The sequence below is a fragment of the Podarcis raffonei genome, chromosome 2 (genome assembly GCF_027172205.1).
Source record: "Podarcis raffonei isolate rPodRaf1 chromosome 2, rPodRaf1.pri, whole genome shotgun sequence".
NCBI lineage: Eukaryota > Metazoa > Chordata > Lepidosauria > Squamata > Lacertidae > Podarcis > Podarcis raffonei.
In genome coordinates, this window is record NC_070603.1 from 22,463,297 (window position 1) to 22,483,563 (window position 20,267).

Here is a 20,267-nt window from a genome sequence, read left to right on the forward strand (position 1 = left end):
AAACCTCCCTGGGCATTTTTGCCTGTCTAGAATGCATAACTGAACTCTGATGCTTCTTGCTTGGCTGTGTGAGAACATAAGGAGGAGAAATGTGTGTGGAAACAAAAGGAATATTTTCATCCATTGCTCTAAACCAGGCTTCCTCAACCTCGGCCCTCCAGATGTTTTGAGACTGCATTTCCAATCATCCCTGCCCACTGGTCCTGCTAACTAGGGGTCATGGGAGTTGTAGGCCAAAAACATCTGGAGGGCCGAGGTTGTGGAAGCCTGCTTTAAACACTTTTGCTTCTGGGCCTGCCTGCCACTGGCATGTGGCCTCCACAAGCCAATGTGGCCCTCCGACTGAAGGTTTCCCAACCCTGCTTTTATGTTTGCTGGGAGAGAACACAATTCAGAGGAACAGTGTACAGTGTTTTAGTTCGGGATGGGTGGATAAGTCAGTGCTACTCGCTTTTTGAGAACTTCAGCTCATTGCTCGTGAACAGAGATAGAGGCTGTAATAAGGCTGTCAGTCCAAGATGCAACATTAAACACAGCCGGGCAGAAAAGCAGGTCCATAACTCAAAGGGGTCGTGCTTTGACAAGTCCATTAATGTGTCTAACCCCCTTTTAAAAGCTTCTAAGCCTGTGGCCATAAACACATCTTGTGGCAGCAAAGTCCATAAATCTACACATGGCATGGATTCCTTTCCTGAATGTGTCCTTTCATCTACTGCCAATCGATATCATCGAATGATACTCTGTTCACGTATTATGAGGAAGAAAAGGGTCTCTAACCCATGTTCTCTGCATTTGACCCTTCCTCATAGGGCAGGGATAGGGAACAGGTTGCCCTTCAGATGCTGATGGATCCCAAACTCCCATCAGCCCCAGCCAGCAAGTGATGGTCAGAAATGAGGGGAATTGTAGTCCAATTTATGGTGGGCCAGAAGTTTCCCAGCCTGGTAACAGGGGAAGTTGAGCAGCTCATGATTTTGGTTGTCCTTTTCCATACCTTTCCCAGCTGCACAACATCCTTCGGGAGATGTGGAAACTAGTGTCCCAAATGTGGTTACACCGTAGAGAGCACCTGTTGCTTTGTCCCAGCTCCTGCCAACCTAGCAGTTCAAAAGCATACCACCGAGAGTAGATAAATAGGTTCCGCTTTGGCGAGAAGATAAACGGCATTTCCTTGCACCACGGCACACGTCATGGTGTTCGTGCGCCAGAAGCGGTTTAGTCATGCTGGTCACATGACCCGGAAAAGCTGGACTTAACTGTCCAGGTGTCCTTTACCTTACACCATAGATTTTCATAAATACATTACAATATTGGCAGCTTCATTTTCAAGCCCTCACACTGAATTTACCCTTTTCACAATTGCCACCCGAAAGAATACTTTAACTGAGTTACCAGCTTAAAAAAGGGAAGGGTATACAAGTATTGCTACCATGGAGAAGCTTTTTTAAAAAACAAAACAAGCTTTAGACCAAGAGTCTGCTTGGATTAAAAGGGAGGAAGAACATCCTAGACGCAGAGATCACTACTGCAATTTTTATTATTGCATCTCTTTTAAAAATGAGGAAGAAGAGAAGATGGGAGGTGGAGTGGCCACTACAGAGAACATAAAGGTGTTGAGTATTATACAGGGGCAGGGAGAAGGAAGATAGGGGACACTCCACCCATTTAGGTTCCTCTGAAAGCCACCCCCTGTGCCATGACATTCCCAGCCACCCACCTCAATGGGGAGGAAGAGACTAGGAGAAAATTTAAGGAGGGTGGCAAATAGGTTTTAGAGTCCTCAGGTATCTAACACATCAATAGCTGGGAGAAATACTTTTAAAAATTCAGACAGCACCCAACATAAAATAAAATAAAAGGTACAAGGGAAGAGCCTGAAGACAGCTTCTTCTGGTCTGTGTGTTGCACAGTTCTCAGAATGTTCCCCTGGGGACGGTTTGTTCCTATGCACACTATGTCCGGTGGAAATTCCAACCCCTCACAAATCCAACTCCAGATCCTCGAGTTCCTCTTCCAAAGCTTTCCTTCGAGCCAGCTTGTCCAACTGCTCTTTGGTCGGTTGCTTGATCTCCCCAGAGTCAATCCGTGCCTGCAGCTCCTCCACCTGCCGCAATTTCTTTTTCACGTTTTTTATTTTCTTGTTCTTCTCCAAGTTGGCTGTGGCAGATGAGGAATCGCCGCTGCCTGCAGGGGGCCTTGTGCTACCATCGGGGACAGCCAGCTTAGCATCCCCACTGCTGCCTGGTGTCACTGACAAGGTAGTTTTCTCTAATGACTGGATCAGGTCATCTGTATCACGATCCCCTTTCTCCTGCTGTTGCTTTCTCTTCTCCTTGCGTTTTAGGTTCCTCTTGGCCGTCTTGGAGAGACCTATCTCACCACTTTCTGGTCCTTTTGAAGCTTGCCTGGCCACCGGGGTGTTGACCTCTGGATTCAGGCCCGGAGGCAGGTCTGGTTTGCTTTTGAAGAATTTCACATATTTATTCTCGTACCTGCATGGAACAAAAGATATCAGAACTCTCTTCTATCAGTACTTGAAATCAAGGGGGGGGGGAGAGAAGGGAGGAATCCTACCTTCAGTGCTTCTATAAGAAAGGAGAGAAATATAATAGAACTGTCCATTTGTAATTCCAGCTAGTTACCGTAAAAAAGCAGCAGATATTGCAGCATGAAGTGCTGGGGCAGGAGTGATGTTGTGTCTGTGCAGCTGCTTACTTAGGGCAGACACTGGTTTTGCAGCTGCATGCAAGTGCCCTGAAGAATCCATGCCACCTTTGGGTTCTCAGATGGACGGTGCATACTGCAGTCTAGGGTAATTGCTTTAGTAAACGCCTGTCCCAAGTCTAAAGGGATGTTTTTAGCTATGATGGTTTTTTGGTGGTGGTGCTGGGAAGCCCCATAAACATTGATTGGTGGGGAAAGTGCAGCAGCAGCACCTACAAAAGGTAGGGTGGCAGGTACAGAATTTATTTATTTATTTTGCTGCCTGGTATAGATGGCTTCCTTCGGGGCACTTTTGCTGATACATCAGTGGTGTCTCTAAAGCCAGAAAGACATGGGTGATAAAGCCACATTAATGTTATTTGTGATACTAAATCTTCACATTTAGGCACCTGGTCCTAGGGCAGTGATGGGGAACCTGGGACCCTCATGATGTTGTAGGGCTACTAGTTCTGTTGTCCCTGACCATTGGATGGAACCAAAATAAATAAATAAATACCTTAGAAATTCTGAGTGGCCAGGGAGTGCCTAGGGGGAATGTTGACAACCATTCCCCATACCTGACAATATCGCAAATTGCTTTTGAAATTCCCCTCAATTTCAAAAGTGGTATGTTGTGTGGCAGAGTGAGCTGTTTGAGAAACAAGCTTCTTTGGTGGCACAGAACTAATTTGGTGGCTCTTTGGATCTCACCCCACGTATTTATTTAAATTGAGGGGGAGTGTATCTAAAGTCAAACACAAGTGTGTTTACCATTCCTGCTGCAATTCCTTCTTGCTGCACTTTCACACTGAGAACTACTGAGGCAGGAGTTTCTGTTTGGTTTGTGATGTCATAACTGCAGATATGCAAAATGTCTAAACAGAACTGCATGTTGTTCTCATTTCCAATAACAGAGGCCAGTGGGGAGAAGAAATTCCTTGAAAAACAAGTTTCAACAAGATTGTCCTTTGTTTCTTATTATAATAATTTATTATTTCTACCCCACCCATCTGGCTGGGTTTCCCCAGCCACTCTTTCAGATATTTAGGTTTATCATAATCATAATCTGAAGGTGAGATTGAATGGAAGGTCCCAAATTATAAAATGGGAGGAATGGAGAAAGGAGCATAAGGTCTGTACCATTTGGAAATTGGGTGTGGGGTCCACCTGTTGTATGGCACATCTGATCTGTTCACATGCTCGACATGGCTCCTAATTACATTAACAGTATTTTATTAAATTTATATTAATACATAAAAATAAAATAGTGTTAATGTAATTAGGAGCTGTGTTTACATATACGCGTAAACAGATAAGACGTGACATACTATTGTATGGGCCCCACACAAATTTCCAGATGGAACACACCTATATTTCCTTCTACAGTGGTGCCTCGCTAGACGAAAAGAATCCGTTCCGCGATTCTCTTCGTCTAGCGGTTTTTTCATCTTGCGAAGCAAGCCCATTGACAGCTTAGCGGATTAGCGCTACAGCTGTCAAGCGGCTTTTCGCGATCAGCTGTTAAGCGGCTTATCAGCGGAACAGCTGATAAGCGGCTTAGCGGCTTAGGAAAAGGGCGAAAAAAGCGAAAAAACCCTGCGGGGGGGGGGGGGGACACGCAAGATTTTTTCGTCTTGCGAAGCAACCCCATAGGGAAATTCGTTTTGCGAAGCGCCTCCAAAACGGAAAACCCTTTCGTCTAGTGGGTTTTCCGTCTTGCGAGGCGTTCGTCTTGCGGGGCACCACTGTACATTATTTCCTTTGTACTGTTGGGAAGATACCAAGCAATGTACCCTTTGCTTGCACCAAATTAGGGCAATGCATTGTTTGGAGAAAGAAGAAAAGAAAGAAAGTGAGGATAGCAGATACGAGTGTTTAACTTACACGGGCACTTCTTCTTGGGGAACATAGCCTTCCTTTACCCTCCTCTGTTTCCTCCAGGTGCCATCTGGACGCTGTGTGGAAGCGATGTATTTCCCTAAAACATTCAAAAATATTTGTGAAAAGATACCCTATCTTTACATATCTCTATGTGATCATGTGGGCTTTTCAGCGTTCTAAATAATCCTGTGAATGTTTATTTATTTTAAATATTCATAAGCCACATTTCTGGACCGTGTCTACCCAAGGCAGCAAACAATGAAGCTGTATCACACCATAATACTTCCTTTAAAAGAAGCAAAAGCAAAAGACAAGATATGCCTAAATTTGATATACACACACATAGCTTTATTGCAGGCCATAACCCCAAAATACACAGTACCATAATAATAAATATCAACAGTTATTAAGGTGTAAAATCAGCCTTGCTAGCCAACAGAGGAGCTTTAGCCTGTACATACTTATTTCTGATTTCTACTGCCTCCGAGAGGAATTTTGCTACTATGGAAATTGGCTTTGGAAATGGTTTTATAGTTATTTAATATACTTACTAAATTACTATAAAACCATTTCCATTAAAAAGGCACATCAGTTTCAAACAAGTCAAGTTATTTGAACCATACTTTATTTAGCACCTTTGCATGTTACCATGATCCCATTAGGAAGTGGCTTGCAGGTAGAAATTAATGTGAAAACATCCCTAGAGCTCATCCCATCTGATTATCCCACAAGTGGATTTCTTGCTGCAGAACATTTAACATTTCTATAACACTTCACTTACAGGGCTACTGCAAGGATCACAGAGAATAAATCAGTTCAGTATTTTAAATCCCATATTGAAGATGAAATATGCAAGTACCCAGCATATGCTGACGCACAAATCATTTCATTTACTAGAAGTCATGGGGAAGAGTATTGGAACTACCATAATGCAATGTAGGAAAAAAGCAAAAAGCACTGCACCACCGTTATCTGTCAGAGGGTGCACAATGCACTGGTCACTTGAGCCTAGGCAGCATAACAGTTTGAGCATGACTAGGATATGAGAGGCTGGGTTCAAATCCTCACTCAACAACGACGTTCTCTGGCTGACTTTAGGCCAGTCACTACCTCTCAGTCTCACAGAGGTCTTGCGAGAATAAAATAAAGGCAAGGACAACCACGGGGGCTGCTTTAGCTCTTTGGAGGAAAGGCAGGATATAAATGCAGTAAGCAAACAGAAATAAAACGAAGCCTTGCCACTACACATGTATTTGAGGAAACGGCTTCTTCTGTACCTTGATTTGTTAGAGGAGAAAGAGCAGCAGCAGCAGCAGCAGCTTTTTCCATTCCTGCTGAAATTCATCTTCTGCACAACTATCCAAGTTTCCTACTTTGCATCTGGTCTCTTGGTATTGGGTGTGGGAGAAAAGAGGCCCGTAATCACTCGCAGTCTTAAAACCCTAGCAGCATTTGGCTTAACAGGGGATACCTGTGTGAGGAAAAGCTAGATATGGGGTGGCAGGGAGGGAAACCTATATGCGTTGCTTCCACATAGTTCATAATGGGGAGGGAGGGCGGTGCCGGATTACCATACCAAATGGGCATTTTTAGGGGCCCTGCGACAACGATTAAAATAACACTGATGCGATCTTGAAAGAAAATTACAAAAAAGTATTAGGAGATCATTTGCAAGGTTTCAACAGCCTGGAGGCCTCCGCAGGGTTTAATCCGGCACTGGAGGGAGTGACCAGGTAGAGTCACCATATGCAATGTCAGAACCATTTAACTGTAGAGTTGGAAGGGTCATCTAGTCCAAACCCCTGCAATACAAAAATCTCTCACCCAAGGTGGGATTCGAACCCAGGACCCTGATATTAAGGGTCTCGTGATTTATACACCATCACTGTCCTCATATAAAGAGGGACGGAGGGGTCAGAGTGCGAGCCGCAGGCAGTGCTTAATGCCCATCGTTGTTCCTCAATAGCGCCGGTCCTAAACGAAAGGAGCAGATGAGAAGCCGCCTCCGCCCTCCGGCCAGAGGGATCTAAGGCGACTGAGGGGAGGTTCGGCTCTAAGGGCCGCGGGGGCGGGGCCACCGCAGCCAAGGGGCGGGGCCACAACGGAAGGCAGCGCGGGATAAGCCGCAACCGGGGAGCGGGAAAGGCCTTCAGAGGGGGCGTGGTCGCGGAGCCGAATGGAAGGGGAAGGCGGAGCAAGGATGGAGAAGGGGAGGGGCGTCATGTCGGGGATAACTGAGGAGCGCGGCGGCCGGACGGGGGGTGGGGCGGGGCGAGGCAACTGTCGGGGTTGGCGTGAGGCAGGGTGGTGGCGGTGGCGGGGAGGGGGACGCCGGCCCCCGAGAGCCCCCCTCCCATCCTAGCCGCGGCTCCCCGCCACTCACCGGTTTCATCAGTAACATAGGGAGTCGCCATCTTGGAAACGCGACCAGCTTCCGGTCGTGTCGCCTCCGCCTCCGGATATGGCGTAATTGGGAGGAGAAGAGAGTGCGCGGGCGGGGAGGAGATGGGGGAAGAGAAAGCGGTTCTACCGCCATTTTGTTCTTGAGGGAGCGCCTTATCTTCGCTGAAGGTTTAACGGCGTCGTTGCTAGGGTTTCGGAAAGTTCAGGGGCTGGAGAGACGTCGCCGACAAGCGTCATAAGCACGTCAGAATGCAAAACCCCGCGTTTCTGAAGTGGAAAGCGGAGTCCTCAACTTTACCCCTAAGGCAGCGCTGCAGGTGCTGTTTGGACGCCCAGTGTCTCCCACTTCCCATTGGCCTCAGCCCAAGGATGGTGGGAGTTAGGAAGACATATGCTTTGCATGCCCCAAGGTCCAGGTTCGGGGCTCAGTGGCACCCGAGTAGGGTTGGAGAAAAGCTGCGACCTGAAGCTACAGAGAGTTGCTGCCAGCCCGTGTTGGCAATACAGAGCTACGTTAACTGGAGGAATGACTTGGAATAGAAGCAGGTTCCTACGTGGCCAAAAGTTCCCCAAGCCTGGCCTAAGTGGCCCTGGCCTGGGTTCCTTATTCTGACAGGAACGGGGCCGTCAGTGGAGGCCAGTCCAAAATATCCAAAGAAAGGAGGGGCCTTCGCTCTTCCTCATCTTCCTCTGCTCATTTGTTAAAGGTTTTAAATCTTTTCCGTGACTTCGAAAATCCATGTTTGTGGACATTTTAAGTACCTGAAGAGCAGGGAGGGCGTTGCCAAGTGCAGAACAATTCTCACTGTTATGCTGTGAAATGTTAAGTCACAAAGTGCAGTAATAAGGCGAGATCATAACTGAAATCCTAGGCAACAAAGATTATCTCCATGTGCGGTGGCACTTGCTTTAAAGTAAGGATGGTTAGGACTGGGCACCTTAGGAGAGTGGTGTCTTAAGCCCATGATTGTCTTCTGTGGAGTTTAAAAACTCATTCCTACACGTACCTCAGACTTCGAATCTGAACAGTACAGGCCCTGCCATTAGGAAGAGTGAGGCAGCTGCCTCAGGTGGCATAGTGAGGGCCAGAGATAAAAAAGAATTGGGTGAACTGTGACACCTAAGCTAGCCTGCTGCCCTTAGGTGTGGTGGTGGTCTGTCACCAGTGTTGATGTAGAGTTGGCTGCCAGTCTGCGTGGCTTTTGTACGAGAAACAGGAGGAATCATTGACGGCCTCAATGTCATATCCTGGCTCTGAATTGTGTGACTCACGTTTTAGAACTATCCACAGCAACAGAACATTTTGAAAGGCAACAGACATTTTTAAGAGGCTGGTTTTCAGCTTGATAACGGTGTGCTTCCAATCTCAAGATTTAAAGAAAGATTTATCAGTCAGGCTTGAAAAGCTTCCCTATGTACCTTAAAGTCTCTTGATTGGATTAAAACCCTAATGTTGTGTGATTATCTCCACGAGTGGAAATTAACTCTCTCTATAAAGACAAGCTTGCTCATTTAATTACAAACGATAGCACTGAATTAAGTTGAACATGTGGTGTAGTTAGGCTATTCCTCAGATGCAGGGCTGTGCATAGACCATTGTGCAAAGTCCTCCTCACATGCCAGGTAGTCAAACATTGAGTTTCTATTGAAACACAAATGCTTGCAGATAAACTACTGAAAAAGACATGCTGAAAGCATTGGGTAAAGAAGAGTGGTGATAATGATTATGGAAGTGGTGCTGTCTGAAGAGAACCATAGGGATATAGGGGCTCCACAGAAAACTGAGCCCAATGCTTTGTTCTACTATGCACTTTAAAGGATTGTATCCCACACTCTACATTAATGCTCACTGTTGAGGATATCCAGATTACAGGACACCTGCAGACAAGAGCCAAATATACTTTGAAAGGAACATCTGCAGGCAAGGAAGATAATTTGTAGAAAATTCTTTCCTGGGATAGAATTTCTCAAATGAACTGGTATATAATGGTATGGACATCCTGCTCATGACATCTACACAGTGAGGAAATTTGAAGTGATGTGACCTATACATAAAAATCAGGTTCAAAATTGACAACAGTGAATAAATGATGCAAAGTTACCAGACATGAACATGCAACCTCATTGAAAAATAAGCAGAACTTTGAGAAGAAGACTATAACGTTGGGATGGCTACAGCAATTCTGCCAGTTTCCAGACCTGGTAAGGAAATTGTAAGATCTTCTCTTTCAGAGAGGAGTCAGCCAGAACAGAATAGTTTCTCAGAACCATATGGTAAGTACTATTGAACTCAATAGGACTTACCTTTCAGCAAACCTTCATGCAATTGCACTGTACTGTACTTCTGTTTCTTATAACCCAGTTGTGACTGTTGAACATACAGGGGGAAGACAGTTTTGAATAGTTTAGGCAGTGCCTTTGTGCTGATCAAACAACCCTTTTATCTGTTATATCACTTTCTGTAACAATGGCCATATTGAAGAGAAAGGGAAACCCTGTTTTTAAAATGGCTGGCTGGCTGTGGTTCTTAGGATTTTTACATTGGCATTAAGATAGCTATTCCTTTTCTAAAATGAAAAGATATATATATTGTCTGGAAATCAGGACCACTTTGTTCAAAGAGGCTTCAAAGTGAGCACCAGGTTTAAGCACGTTTGCCAGTTTACATAAGGGATGGAGGGGTTACCTCTCATACATAAGAAACGTACAGAGAGGAAGGCAACCCCCCCCCCAGTCTTTCCCCTTCTCTCTTCTTGCCTGGTTGAGTTCTGGTTTCAGAATTGGGCGATAATAAAACTGCCTAAAGCAATGGAGTTCCCAGAAGGAGGGTTGGGTTCACTCCCCTCCCCTCTTTTCTTCCCAACTCTATACTACATATAACACCAATGTCTCACAAAAAATGTAACTGAAGAACCTGAAGAAAGAGACAATACATGTGCTTTTGAAAACAAGGGGAAATTATTATTATTTTTTAAAGAAGGAGTGTATGGCTGACCCCAGTATTTAAAGAGCCCCCACCCCTATTACATCAGTAGAACCAGAACATAAACCTATGTAACTAGAAAAGAAAATATCAATGTTTGGTCCAGATCCTAGGTACTGTACCCTCACTAAAGGAGACTGTATGGATGATTCACTAAATGATGGTAGGATGGTGTGTGTATGGCCTCAAATTCTCTATCTGATATGCTGCTTTATTACAAAAATGACGACTAGATAACTGATCCTAAACTGAATAGTTAGTTGTCCAACCGCCCCCTCTAGAACCCACTGCTTTGAACTGACTCTCAAATGCCTCGCTTTCAAACTCCCTTTCAAATCCTCATCCAATCATCACTCACCACCAGAATTCCACAACCTCTCTTTCCCCCTCCCTCCTTAACAGTCCCATAATAATTCTGATATGTAAAGGTAAAGGAACCCGTGATCATTGGGTCCAGTCGTGGCTGACTCTGGGGTTGCGGCGCTCATCTTGCTTTATTGGCCAAGGGAGCCAGTGTACAGCTTCCGAGTCCTGTGGCCGGCATGACTAAGCCGCTTCTGGCGAACCAGAGCAGTGCACGGAAAGGCCGTTTACCTTCCCGCCGGAGCGGTACCTATTTATCTACTTGCACTTTGACGTGCTTTCGAACTGCTAGGTTGGCAGGAGCAGGGACCGAGCAACGGGAGCTCACCCCGTTGCGGGGATTCAAATCACCGACCTTCTGATTGGCAAGTCCTAGGCTGTGTGGTTTAACCCACAGCGCCACCCGTGTCCCTAAGCTAAGCTGAGAGATGGTTTATTAGCAGGCCTAAGTTTCACGGCTTTGGGAATTTGAACCTGCGTTTCCTTGGCCCCAGTCTAGCTCCTGCTCCACTCTGGTTCTCAGAAACAGCAATAAATGATCCTCAAATTCATTTCTGCCCAAGCTGAGCAGCATGCAAAACCCCTCTTAACTCTCTCCTCCCATGTGTGAATAACAGCTGAGGCGTCCCTCAATAATTCTGATACAGTTACCTTAATAACCCTATGCAATGCAGGAATCTCAACTAGATGATCCATGGCCGGTGGCCATCCAAGCGCTGCTTAAAAACCTCCAAGTCACTGCTTCAGGCCCTAAGGGCCTCTGGAGCTGGAGAAAACAAGCTTGCTTTATGTGACTTCAGTTATTGAAAGGGCTGCATGGTGTGGATCTCATTTCAGTGTCAGGGGAGAGAGAAATGCGTTGCTTACACACTCATTTCTCCACACTATGCAGAATTGCAATGGTAACCAGAAGGCTGGAGTTTGGAGCCCAGCCGGGGCTGGCTATGGGTAGGATCCTTGCATTGCCGGGGGTTGGACTAGATGACCCTTGGGATCCCTTCCAATCCTACCATGCTATGATTATATGAATCAGCTAAAGGAACAAAAATATGCTTCTGAAACATTTGGGAATCATAGGAACACTCTCCCCACCAGTGGCTTCCAGCAAGAGCTTGCATCTTCCTTAGGAGAGAGGCAGGCCAGAACAAGGGGGGGAAGGCTAAGAGTTCATGTAGGTGGAAATGCCAATTGAATGCCCTATACTACAGGAATGCTTCCTTCCGGTGTCCCCCAACCTCATGTGCCAGACTGCTGCTAGCATGGCGTGGAACCAGGTGCCTGCTGATTGCTCCATTTTCTTTGCAGGGAGGGAGCCTTTCCCCAACATATACTTTGTTCTGGCCAAATCCTTGGAGAGATGGGACGACCCTCAGGTACTGGGGCAGAGGGAACAAAGGGGTCCTTGTGAAACATGTTTGTGGAGTCTGTGGTTTCCAGCAAGTACTTTTCAGAAGCATTGCTCCCTCCAACGGGACGCTGAGCATAGCCATCACTGCTAGTTGCCTTTGAGATGCCTCTCCTCCATGCAGTTGTCTAGCCCTCTTTGAAAGCCATCCCATCCAAGATGCTCTTGTGGAGCATCCAATTTTCTTATGCTTCCTTGCTCCTGCAGGGAGATGACTGTTGTGAGATCCTTTGGTTAACATCTATCTGGGCTGGAAAATATTAAAGAATCAGAGGACTGGTGAGCTTCCCTTGAAGCACAACTGATCGAAGGCAGGCAGATCTGTTAGCATCTTGATAAAGATGCTCAAACGACAAAGGATGCTATCATATTCCGCAGGCGTCTCAGAAAAAGCTCCCAAGCTGATGGAGAAGAGAGCAGTTAAGTCATGGGTAGGCAAACTAAGGCCCAGGGGGCAGATCCGGCTCAGTCGCCTTCTAAATCCAGCCCGTGGACGGTCCAGGAATCAGCGTGTTTTTACATGAGGAGAATGTGTGCTTTTATTTAAAATGCATCTCTGGGTTATTTGTGGGGCATAGGAATTCGTTCATTCCCACCACCCCCAATATAGTCAAGCCCCCCACAAGGTCTGAGGGACAGTGGACCGGCCCTCTGCTGAAAAAGTTTGCTGACCCCTGAGTTAAGTGGTCAGTGGAGCTCCAATTTGCTGTTTCTGGATCCCACCACAGTCCTTCCAAGTTGCCAAAGAAATAAATGTCACAACAGTTTTTTCCTTGCACCTCCTCCCCATGATCGCTCCTGGGGTCTTCTCAGACATATGCTGTGTCTGAACCAGTAGATCCCACAAACCAAATAATCGAGGACCCAGTCAGAAAAGGGGTGTGCGCAGTCATACCAGAAATAAGCAAAATAACTAAACAGGTACTAGAAGTCACCCCAGAACTGGCCCTACTGAATATATTCCAACATAACAATGCCCACTCACGCTATAAAGAGCTCATAACCCACCAACAGCATACGATTCAATATGGCTAACTTAACCCGACAACCCCCCTCACCCACGCACAAACAAATCCCACTGCAGCCAGCCAAAGATGATCAACCACACCCTAGGCCACCCCAACCTCTTTCACCACCAAGGAAACATAACAAGCGAATAGAAAGAGAACTTCCCCAAGTGACACTGACACAAAAACCCCAAGCATGCACTAAATAAAAGAACTTAAGCTTTGCCACCCCAGTCCCTCACACACACCCTGTATACTTTTAATGTGGGAAGTAGACTTCACACCACTGAGCACCTTTCTCAATCACTCCTGCTGCTCAAACACAGGCTCCCAATGTTACTTTTTATTGGCAGAAAAAAAGAGGCAGGTGCATGGAAAAATATGCAGGTCAGGTTTAGTTTTAGCATAAGGGATTCTGTTGTTGCAGTGAACTATACTAAATAACTTACGAAATCTTTTACATTGATGATGCCTATAACACTTGCACGATCACAATTTGTCCTATATTGAAACTCAGTTCTGGGACAGTTTTATATCCCTACAAAAGAATTCTTATTAAATCTTATTGAAGACTCTGGATCCCTTGCCCCAAGAGAGTATTAACTGTATACTCATTGTGCTATAAACTAAAAGCTGCTGGGGGAAAAGTTTGCAAAGGCCCCAGAGCAGCATGATGATGTTTTTGTCCTGGGCTATAACCTAAACTGTCAGACGAAACCCAGCTGTTAGGAGCAGAAAGATCATGGACTGGAAACAATGTTGGCAGCTTTATTTTGCAGCCATCTTGTGTACTGTTTTCCTGTCCTGACCCTTATAAGTCACATTTGTTGGAAGAGCAGCATATGCAGGACGTACAATGCTGTGCGTTCTTTTTGGCATGGCTCCCCAGTGACTCTGGCAGCAGCTTCTTACTCAGAGGCAATTCCCAGTATCCTGGCTGAAGTAGTGAGTGGCTGGTTTTGCCATGATGGTTTGAAGATACAGTGGTACCTTGGTTTGCATATTTCTTGGTTTGCCTACGTTTTGGATTACAAACACGTCAAATCTGGAAGTGCATGTTCTGGTTTGCAACCATTTTTGGATTACAACCCAATTTTTTTGGATTATGGACAAAAAATTTTTGGAGGCCCAATTGTCGAAAGTGCGCCTTGGGTTACAACCTGTTTTGGTTTACAAACGGACCTCCAGAACAGATTATAGTTGTAAACCAAGGTACCACTGTACTAGGACCATTTGAAAGGCTAATCCAGCACTGGTTTCTCTACAATAGATAATAAGATTCTGTTCTGCCTACCAAGGAATCCTGAGCAGCTCAAGAACTTCTATACCTGCAAAAAATGGACCATTGCAATATAATTTCCTATCTATTTTGAAATGTGGAATAATGTGGCATCACAAGCCAATTTTTTAAAATTCAGTTTAATAACCTTATGAGCATTCACACTGATGAAATACCTGATTATAGGAGAGCTGAAACTTGATCTTGGGATGCTGAGGTTTGTGGGGTAGACTGAGGTAGGTTTCACCCTTTGAATCTGGCTGAGCCTCTTTTCCAGTTTTATTTTGAGCAGTGCTAGAGACCACAGGAGAAGGGGAACTATTTCAAAATGATTCACTGTTCTTTCCTCACTATCTGAGTGATGATGCATGTTCCACGTCTTAGACATTATGTAAGAGTTGGTAGGGTGGCTAGTATCCTGATTGATTCCTTGCCATCCTTGCCACCTACCGTGTTTCATTGCCATGTTTTACTCTTGCTTATGTGAGTCAATATTAAGTGCGAAGACCTGTAAAGTAGCACTTTGCAGAGAGAAAGCTGCTATAGTAATGATAAGCTCTAACAGCTAGATATTTATGTAGTAGGTGTTTCAACTTGGTTAACAATGAGAGCAGCTGCACGGGTGAATATTCTTGTATTGGAGCAGATAGCAGTCCCACCCTGCTCAGTGTACTGCTCAGTGCCATGAAGGCAATAATGTGCTTCAAAGATATTGTCCAGTAGGTGTCAGTCTGGCTTGCTAGCAGCTGGATTCAGGAGAGAGGGTCTGGTTTATTTCTCCCATCTAGTTGTGTGGCCAGAGAAAGCAATGTCTTGACAGTGCTGTATTAATGGTCATGGGTGCCCTGTGCAAAGCCTTAATCTGGGGCCCACATCCCTCTCGCCCATCCATCACATACATGCTCTTGGCTTGTACTCATACTCACTCCCTTTGCCTCTCCTTGTTATCCCACTCTCTGTTGTAGCACGTGGGGGGGGTCATTCTGCAGCTGATGGTAGGTAATCTACCCCCCCCCCCCATTTAAAATTCTAGGAGCTCAGAACAGCTACCAGGTTCTGAGCTGGGAGGGAAATGAAAGGGAGCAAGAATCTTAGAACTGTAGAATTGGAAGAGACTACAAGAGTCATCTAGTCCATCCCCCTGCAATGCAGGAATATTTCCCCCAGCCTAGGACTCAAACCCATGACCCTGAGATTAAGAAAGGAACATATTTCAAGGAGAACGGGGATGGAGAATCCATGGATATCCAGGTGTTGCTGAACTCTGATTATCATCAGAGAGCAACAGGTATTCTACCCCCTTTTTCAGATAGCTACATTGTAGCAAGGGCTTAGCTGATTTGCTAATGGCTAATTCATCTCAGATTTGACCCCAATGGCAGCAAATCCTCCAAATTTAATAATACCACTGTTACATTAATGACTGGTGCCTATACCTATAGTCCAGGTATATGTCACACCTATCCTAAAATGCTGCAAACATGCTATAGTCTAGAATCTCTAGCAATCCTAGCACAGCCAACTTCGCCAACACCTGACCTCCCTGCTGTTCTTTACTTTCTACCTTTGGCATACCCATAGCAAACACACATCGTGGCAAGTACACCACAGACGCACAGGTACTACAGATTTATGATCACTTTCCCAAGGGTTTCTTTTGTGAAATGGCTCATTGCTCCACAGATATCTTTAATTTTTCCTGTATCTGATATTTACCTATATCTTCATTTGTGCTTTGCCCAGGAACTAGTTTAAGTAAATCTCTCAGTATTTTCCCAAGGGTTTTGAGAATAACTCATTCTAGCTAGATAAAACACTTCTTTGTTTAGTTCCTTTGGAGTTGGGACCTTGAGCTAAAGTAAGGAGAGCAGAAAGGGGAATATGTTGTGAGTCTCAAGTTTTGACAACTTGGCAAGGAGTTAAAAAGGACTCTTGACACACTAGCAGCACAATCCTTACTATATGTAATCAGATGCAAGTCTTATTGAATTTAACAATGGGGCAGTGTAAATCGGACCTTCTTTTTTCCATCTTATGGCCATCCAGGCCACACGCTGGATCTGATCTTTGGGGCTGGCATAGATGTGATCATGCTCCCCGCTGTGGAAGTGCCATGGTCTGATCACTACGCTCTGAAAGCCAAGATTGACTTCCTGCTCCTCCCCGGCTCGGGTGGCGAACCTATTTGGGCTCGTCCGCGAAAACTAATGGATCCTGATAGATTCCGACAAGCCTTGCGGAACCCTGCTCCTCCTGGCGACTCATTAAATGACCTTGTTGAGGACTGGAATAACCGGCTCTTGGCAGCCATTGATGAGATCGCGCCTAAGCGCCCTCTGCGACCCCGTCGAAACCGGGCACCTTGGTTTACTGAGGAGCTCCGGAAAATGAAGCGGGATCTCAGACGGCTAGAGCGAGTATGGCGACGGACTCGTGACGGAGCCTCAAGAACATCTTATAGGACGCTTATGAAAGCCTATGAGATGGCTATGAAAGCTGCTAAGAAATCTTACTTTGCAGCTTCCATTGCATCCGCTAGCTCTCGCCCGGCACAACTTTTTAGAATAATTAGGTCAATAACGTCCTTAGGAGGACAACCAAATTTAAGCACAAATTCAACCCACAGCTGTGAGGCATTCGCGAGCTTTTTTTGCGGAGAAAGTCCTGTTGCTCCGCCGTGACCTCCCTGCCAATTTAGATACAGTGACTGAACTGGAGGCCCCTCGACTGACTTCAGGTCCAGTGTTGGACCATTTCGATCGGATACTCCCTACTGATGTGGATAGATTCCTCCAAGTTGGTAGGCCCACCACCTGCCTCCTTGATCTGTGCCCGTCTTGGCTGATTAGGGAGTGTCCAGATGTTGTGCGGACCCCCCTGGTTGAAATTATCAATTTGTCCCTTGACACGGGGACATTCCCAGGGGAACTGAAGGAAGCAGTGGTGTGTCCACTCTTAAAGAAAACTTCATCAAATCCCTTAAACCTATCCAATTACCGCCCAGTTTCAAATCTTCCATACCTGGGTAAGGTAATTGAGAGAGCGGTTGCTGAACAGCTTGGTAGGTTTCTGGAGGAAACATCAGCATTAGATCCATTTCCGTCCTGGTTTTGGGACGGAGACGGCTCTGGTTGCCCTAACAGATGATCTCCATAGACAACTGGATCCAGGCGGGTCAGGACTGCTGATCCTTTTAGATTTGTCAGCAGCCTTTGACATGGTCGATCATGATCTTCTGGACCACCGCCTCGCAGACGTGGGGATACAGGGCATAGCCCGTAACTGGTTGTGCTCTTTTATCTCTGGTCGGGGACAGAGGGTGGCACTAGGGAGGGAAATGTCGTCGCGCCACTCCTTGGTGTGTGTGGAGTGCCGCAGGGCGCAATTCTCTCCCCGATGCTTTTTAACATCTTTATGCGCCCTCTTGCCCAGATTATCCGGAGCTTTGGGCTGGGCTGTCACCAATATGCTGATGACACTCAGCTCTATCTGCTGATGGATGGCCACACCGACTCGGCCCCGGACACACTGACCAGATGCTTGGAAGCTTTGGCTGGATGGTTTCGTGGGAGCCGATTGAAACTAAATCCTTCGAAGACAGAGGTCCTATGGCTAGGTCGGGATGGCATGGGGATGAGAGACCAACTCCCTTCTCTTGCGGGGGCCCAATTAGTGCCATTGCCTTCCGTTAAGAGTTTGGGTGTAATCCTTGACGCCTCCCTTTCCATGGAGGCGCAAGTTACAGCAACAGCCAAGGCGACATTTTTCCACCTTCGCCGCATCAAGCAGTTGGTCCCTTACCTTTCCCGCCCCGACCTGGCGACTGATCCATGCAACGGTCATCTCCAGGCTTGACTACTGTAATTCGCTCTACGCGGGGCTGCCCTTGAAGCTGTCCCAGAAACTCCAGCGGGTACAGAATGCTGCAGCGAGGCTCCTCACAGGGTCTCTGCCATGGGAGCATATTCACTCAGTGCTTTTCAAGCTGCACTGGCTCCCGGTGGAGTACAGGGTCAGATTTAAGGTGCTGCTTTTGACCTTTAAAGCCCTTCACGGCCTAGGACCCTCGTACCTACGGGACCGCCTCTCCTGGTATGCCCCACGGAGAGCCTCAAGGTCCATAAATAACAACACCCTTGTGGTCCCAGGCCCTAAGGAAGTTAGATTGGCTTCAACCAGAGCCAGGACCTTTTCAACTCTGGCTCCGGCCTGGTGGAACGCTCTGCCTCATGAGACCAGGGCCCTGCAGGATCTGATTTCTTTCCGCAAGGCCTGTAAGACAGAGTTGTTCCGCCTGGCCTTTGGCTTGGAGCCAATTTGATTCCCTCCCTCCCTCTCTTTCTTTTTTATTTTCCTTCTCCTCCTGCTATGAGGCTACATTTTAATATTTTAATGTTCCATTATTTTAATGTTGTTTTTTATTTTTATTTTTAAATTGTAATCATTCATCTTGTTTTTATTATTGCTTGTAAGCCGCTCTGAGCCCGGCCTTGGCTGGGGAGGGCGGGGTATAAATAAAAAATTATTATTATTATTATTATTATTATTATTATTATTATTATTATTATTATCTGGAGGGGCAGTCTAGCGCTATAGCACAACAAAAGCAGGACAGGCACACACTCTGAACATTTGTGAAATGAAAAAGTTACAGGTTTTCAACAGGAAGCTATAGGACATGTCCTGATTGGAAACAAACCAGTGTGTTTGCCCTGAAACTTTTGCAACCGCAAACAGTGTTGAAGGCATGATCATATATAATCATCTTGATACCATCATGAGAACAAGTCATCATGAATGCACAATAAAAATAGCTCCTTCATAGGCGTTGCCAGAGGAAATTAAGCACTACCACACACACACGCTAACAACATTAGGGACTTTTGTTATACTGCATTGTTTCATTATTGCTAATTAGCAATATTTGCTTGATGGTATTAGTTCAATTAGCTTTCTGGTCATACCATGTTTTCAAGAGTTAATAGGGTTTGGCAACGTTAGTTATATAGTTGGCAACGTTAGTAATATAAAACAGAAGTACTCAAAATTAATCAGGCAGCTGTTTATATTCCTAAAAGACATTTGAGCACATGTATGCATTCTCAAGTTTGTTCTAAATAGACATTAGCTTTAATGCTCTCCAGCTAGTCTTGTCCCAAAACTCCACTGCTTATTACAGAAGACTAGCAGTGAAAGTTGAGCAATGCAGACTTCTTTATAGTTCATGTTTTACTCATTTCATTTTTGAAGCAAAGTTACTTTCCTGAAGGGCGGGCTTCTCTTCTAGTATCACAGGAAGGACAGAAACATGATTGAAATGTCTTTCATTTCAATGTTTGTCCATCACCTTTCTGCACACCTACCATGGAGGAAAGCTGAACTTTTTTGGATGGTGGAGTGAAGAATGTTCTTCCCAGTTTGGTAAGTCACTTTAGTTATCTGTAAGCTTCAGTGTTCTTCACCTATAAAGTGGGATCAGTGATTTGTGGGCCACGTGTATATGCTCAGGATTATTACTGTTTTCATTTGCGACATGTTAGAAGATGTGGGGATACCAATCAAGGCAAGCATATCTTGGTATTTTGCAGTCCTTGTGCTCCTGGTAGAGGTGGGTAGTATTTGCTCAGAAAAGGTGGAGGCTGCATGCATGTGTAACACGAAGCCAAGCAGTGGTTTGTTTGAACAATGGAGTGAAAGAAGTGTATTCTGGTGAACGCAGCTCAAATACTCCAGCTTTGCTCCTCCCTTAGTCAAGTGGAGAAACAAACCACAGAGTTCACATTACACCCAGGCCAGTGCTGTTTGATTGGAAGGGGGGGGGGAATATATCATCACTGTTTGGACATAGCACTGTTTTACATGCCACCCCAATCTCTGTGCGTTGTGAGATTCTGGGGGTTCCAGGCACTTAACCAGTGTTTGTGTTTCTTGTGGGAATGAGGCACAGCAGAGACTTTGATGTCTTTATGATATATGGTTTATTTACACATATATACAACCTGAGCCTGCGATGGAGGAGCTCACAGCATTACCACCCCAAAAGGGTCTTGTTTCTCCCATAGCCGCAGCCGTGGATTCAAACAGACATCAGGTATTGCTCTCTGACTCTCCAGCTTGCTGCTTTACATCACTGCAAACTCTCAGCTCTAAAATTCAGGCTTTGTCCTTCTAACTATCCTTGAGTTGAGGGAGGAGCCCCACCCATTTGTTCTCTAGCACAGAGCCCCTTGCCTTTGTTCTCTT

The 20,267-nt window shown here is 45.7% G+C and overlaps 2 protein-coding genes across 3 annotated transcripts in view; one reads left to right on the plus strand and one right to left on the minus strand.

Moving 5' to 3' along the window:
- Window positions 1–1,519: 1,519 nt before the first annotated feature.
- PYM1 (PYM homolog 1, exon junction complex associated factor) lies at window positions 1,520–7,013 on the minus strand. Its single transcript, XM_053375266.1, is given in 5 exon segments — window positions 1,520–2,492; window positions 4,588–4,681; window positions 5,862–5,924; window positions 5,927–5,971; window positions 6,968–7,013. Coding segments are annotated over 5 exon segments (747 nt in total). The 5' UTR covers window positions 6,999–7,013; the 3' UTR covers window positions 1,520–1,978.
- A 2,143-nt stretch (window positions 7,014–9,156) lies between these two features.
- The window catches only part of DGKA (diacylglycerol kinase alpha), an 81,030-nt gene continuing 69,919 nt past the window's right edge, over window positions 9,157–20,267 (plus strand). Inside the window, exons 1-2 of one of the 2 annotated variants that reach the window (XM_053375252.1) lie at window positions 9,157–9,261; window positions 11,639–11,706. In XM_053375252.1, coding sequence (XP_053231227.1) covers window positions 9,259–9,261; window positions 11,639–11,706 — 71 coding nt within the window. In that variant the 5' untranslated portion in view covers window positions 9,157–9,258. The remainder of the gene's footprint in view (window positions 9,262–11,638; window positions 11,707–20,267) is intronic. The other variant, XM_053375254.1, reaches the window with a different exon arrangement.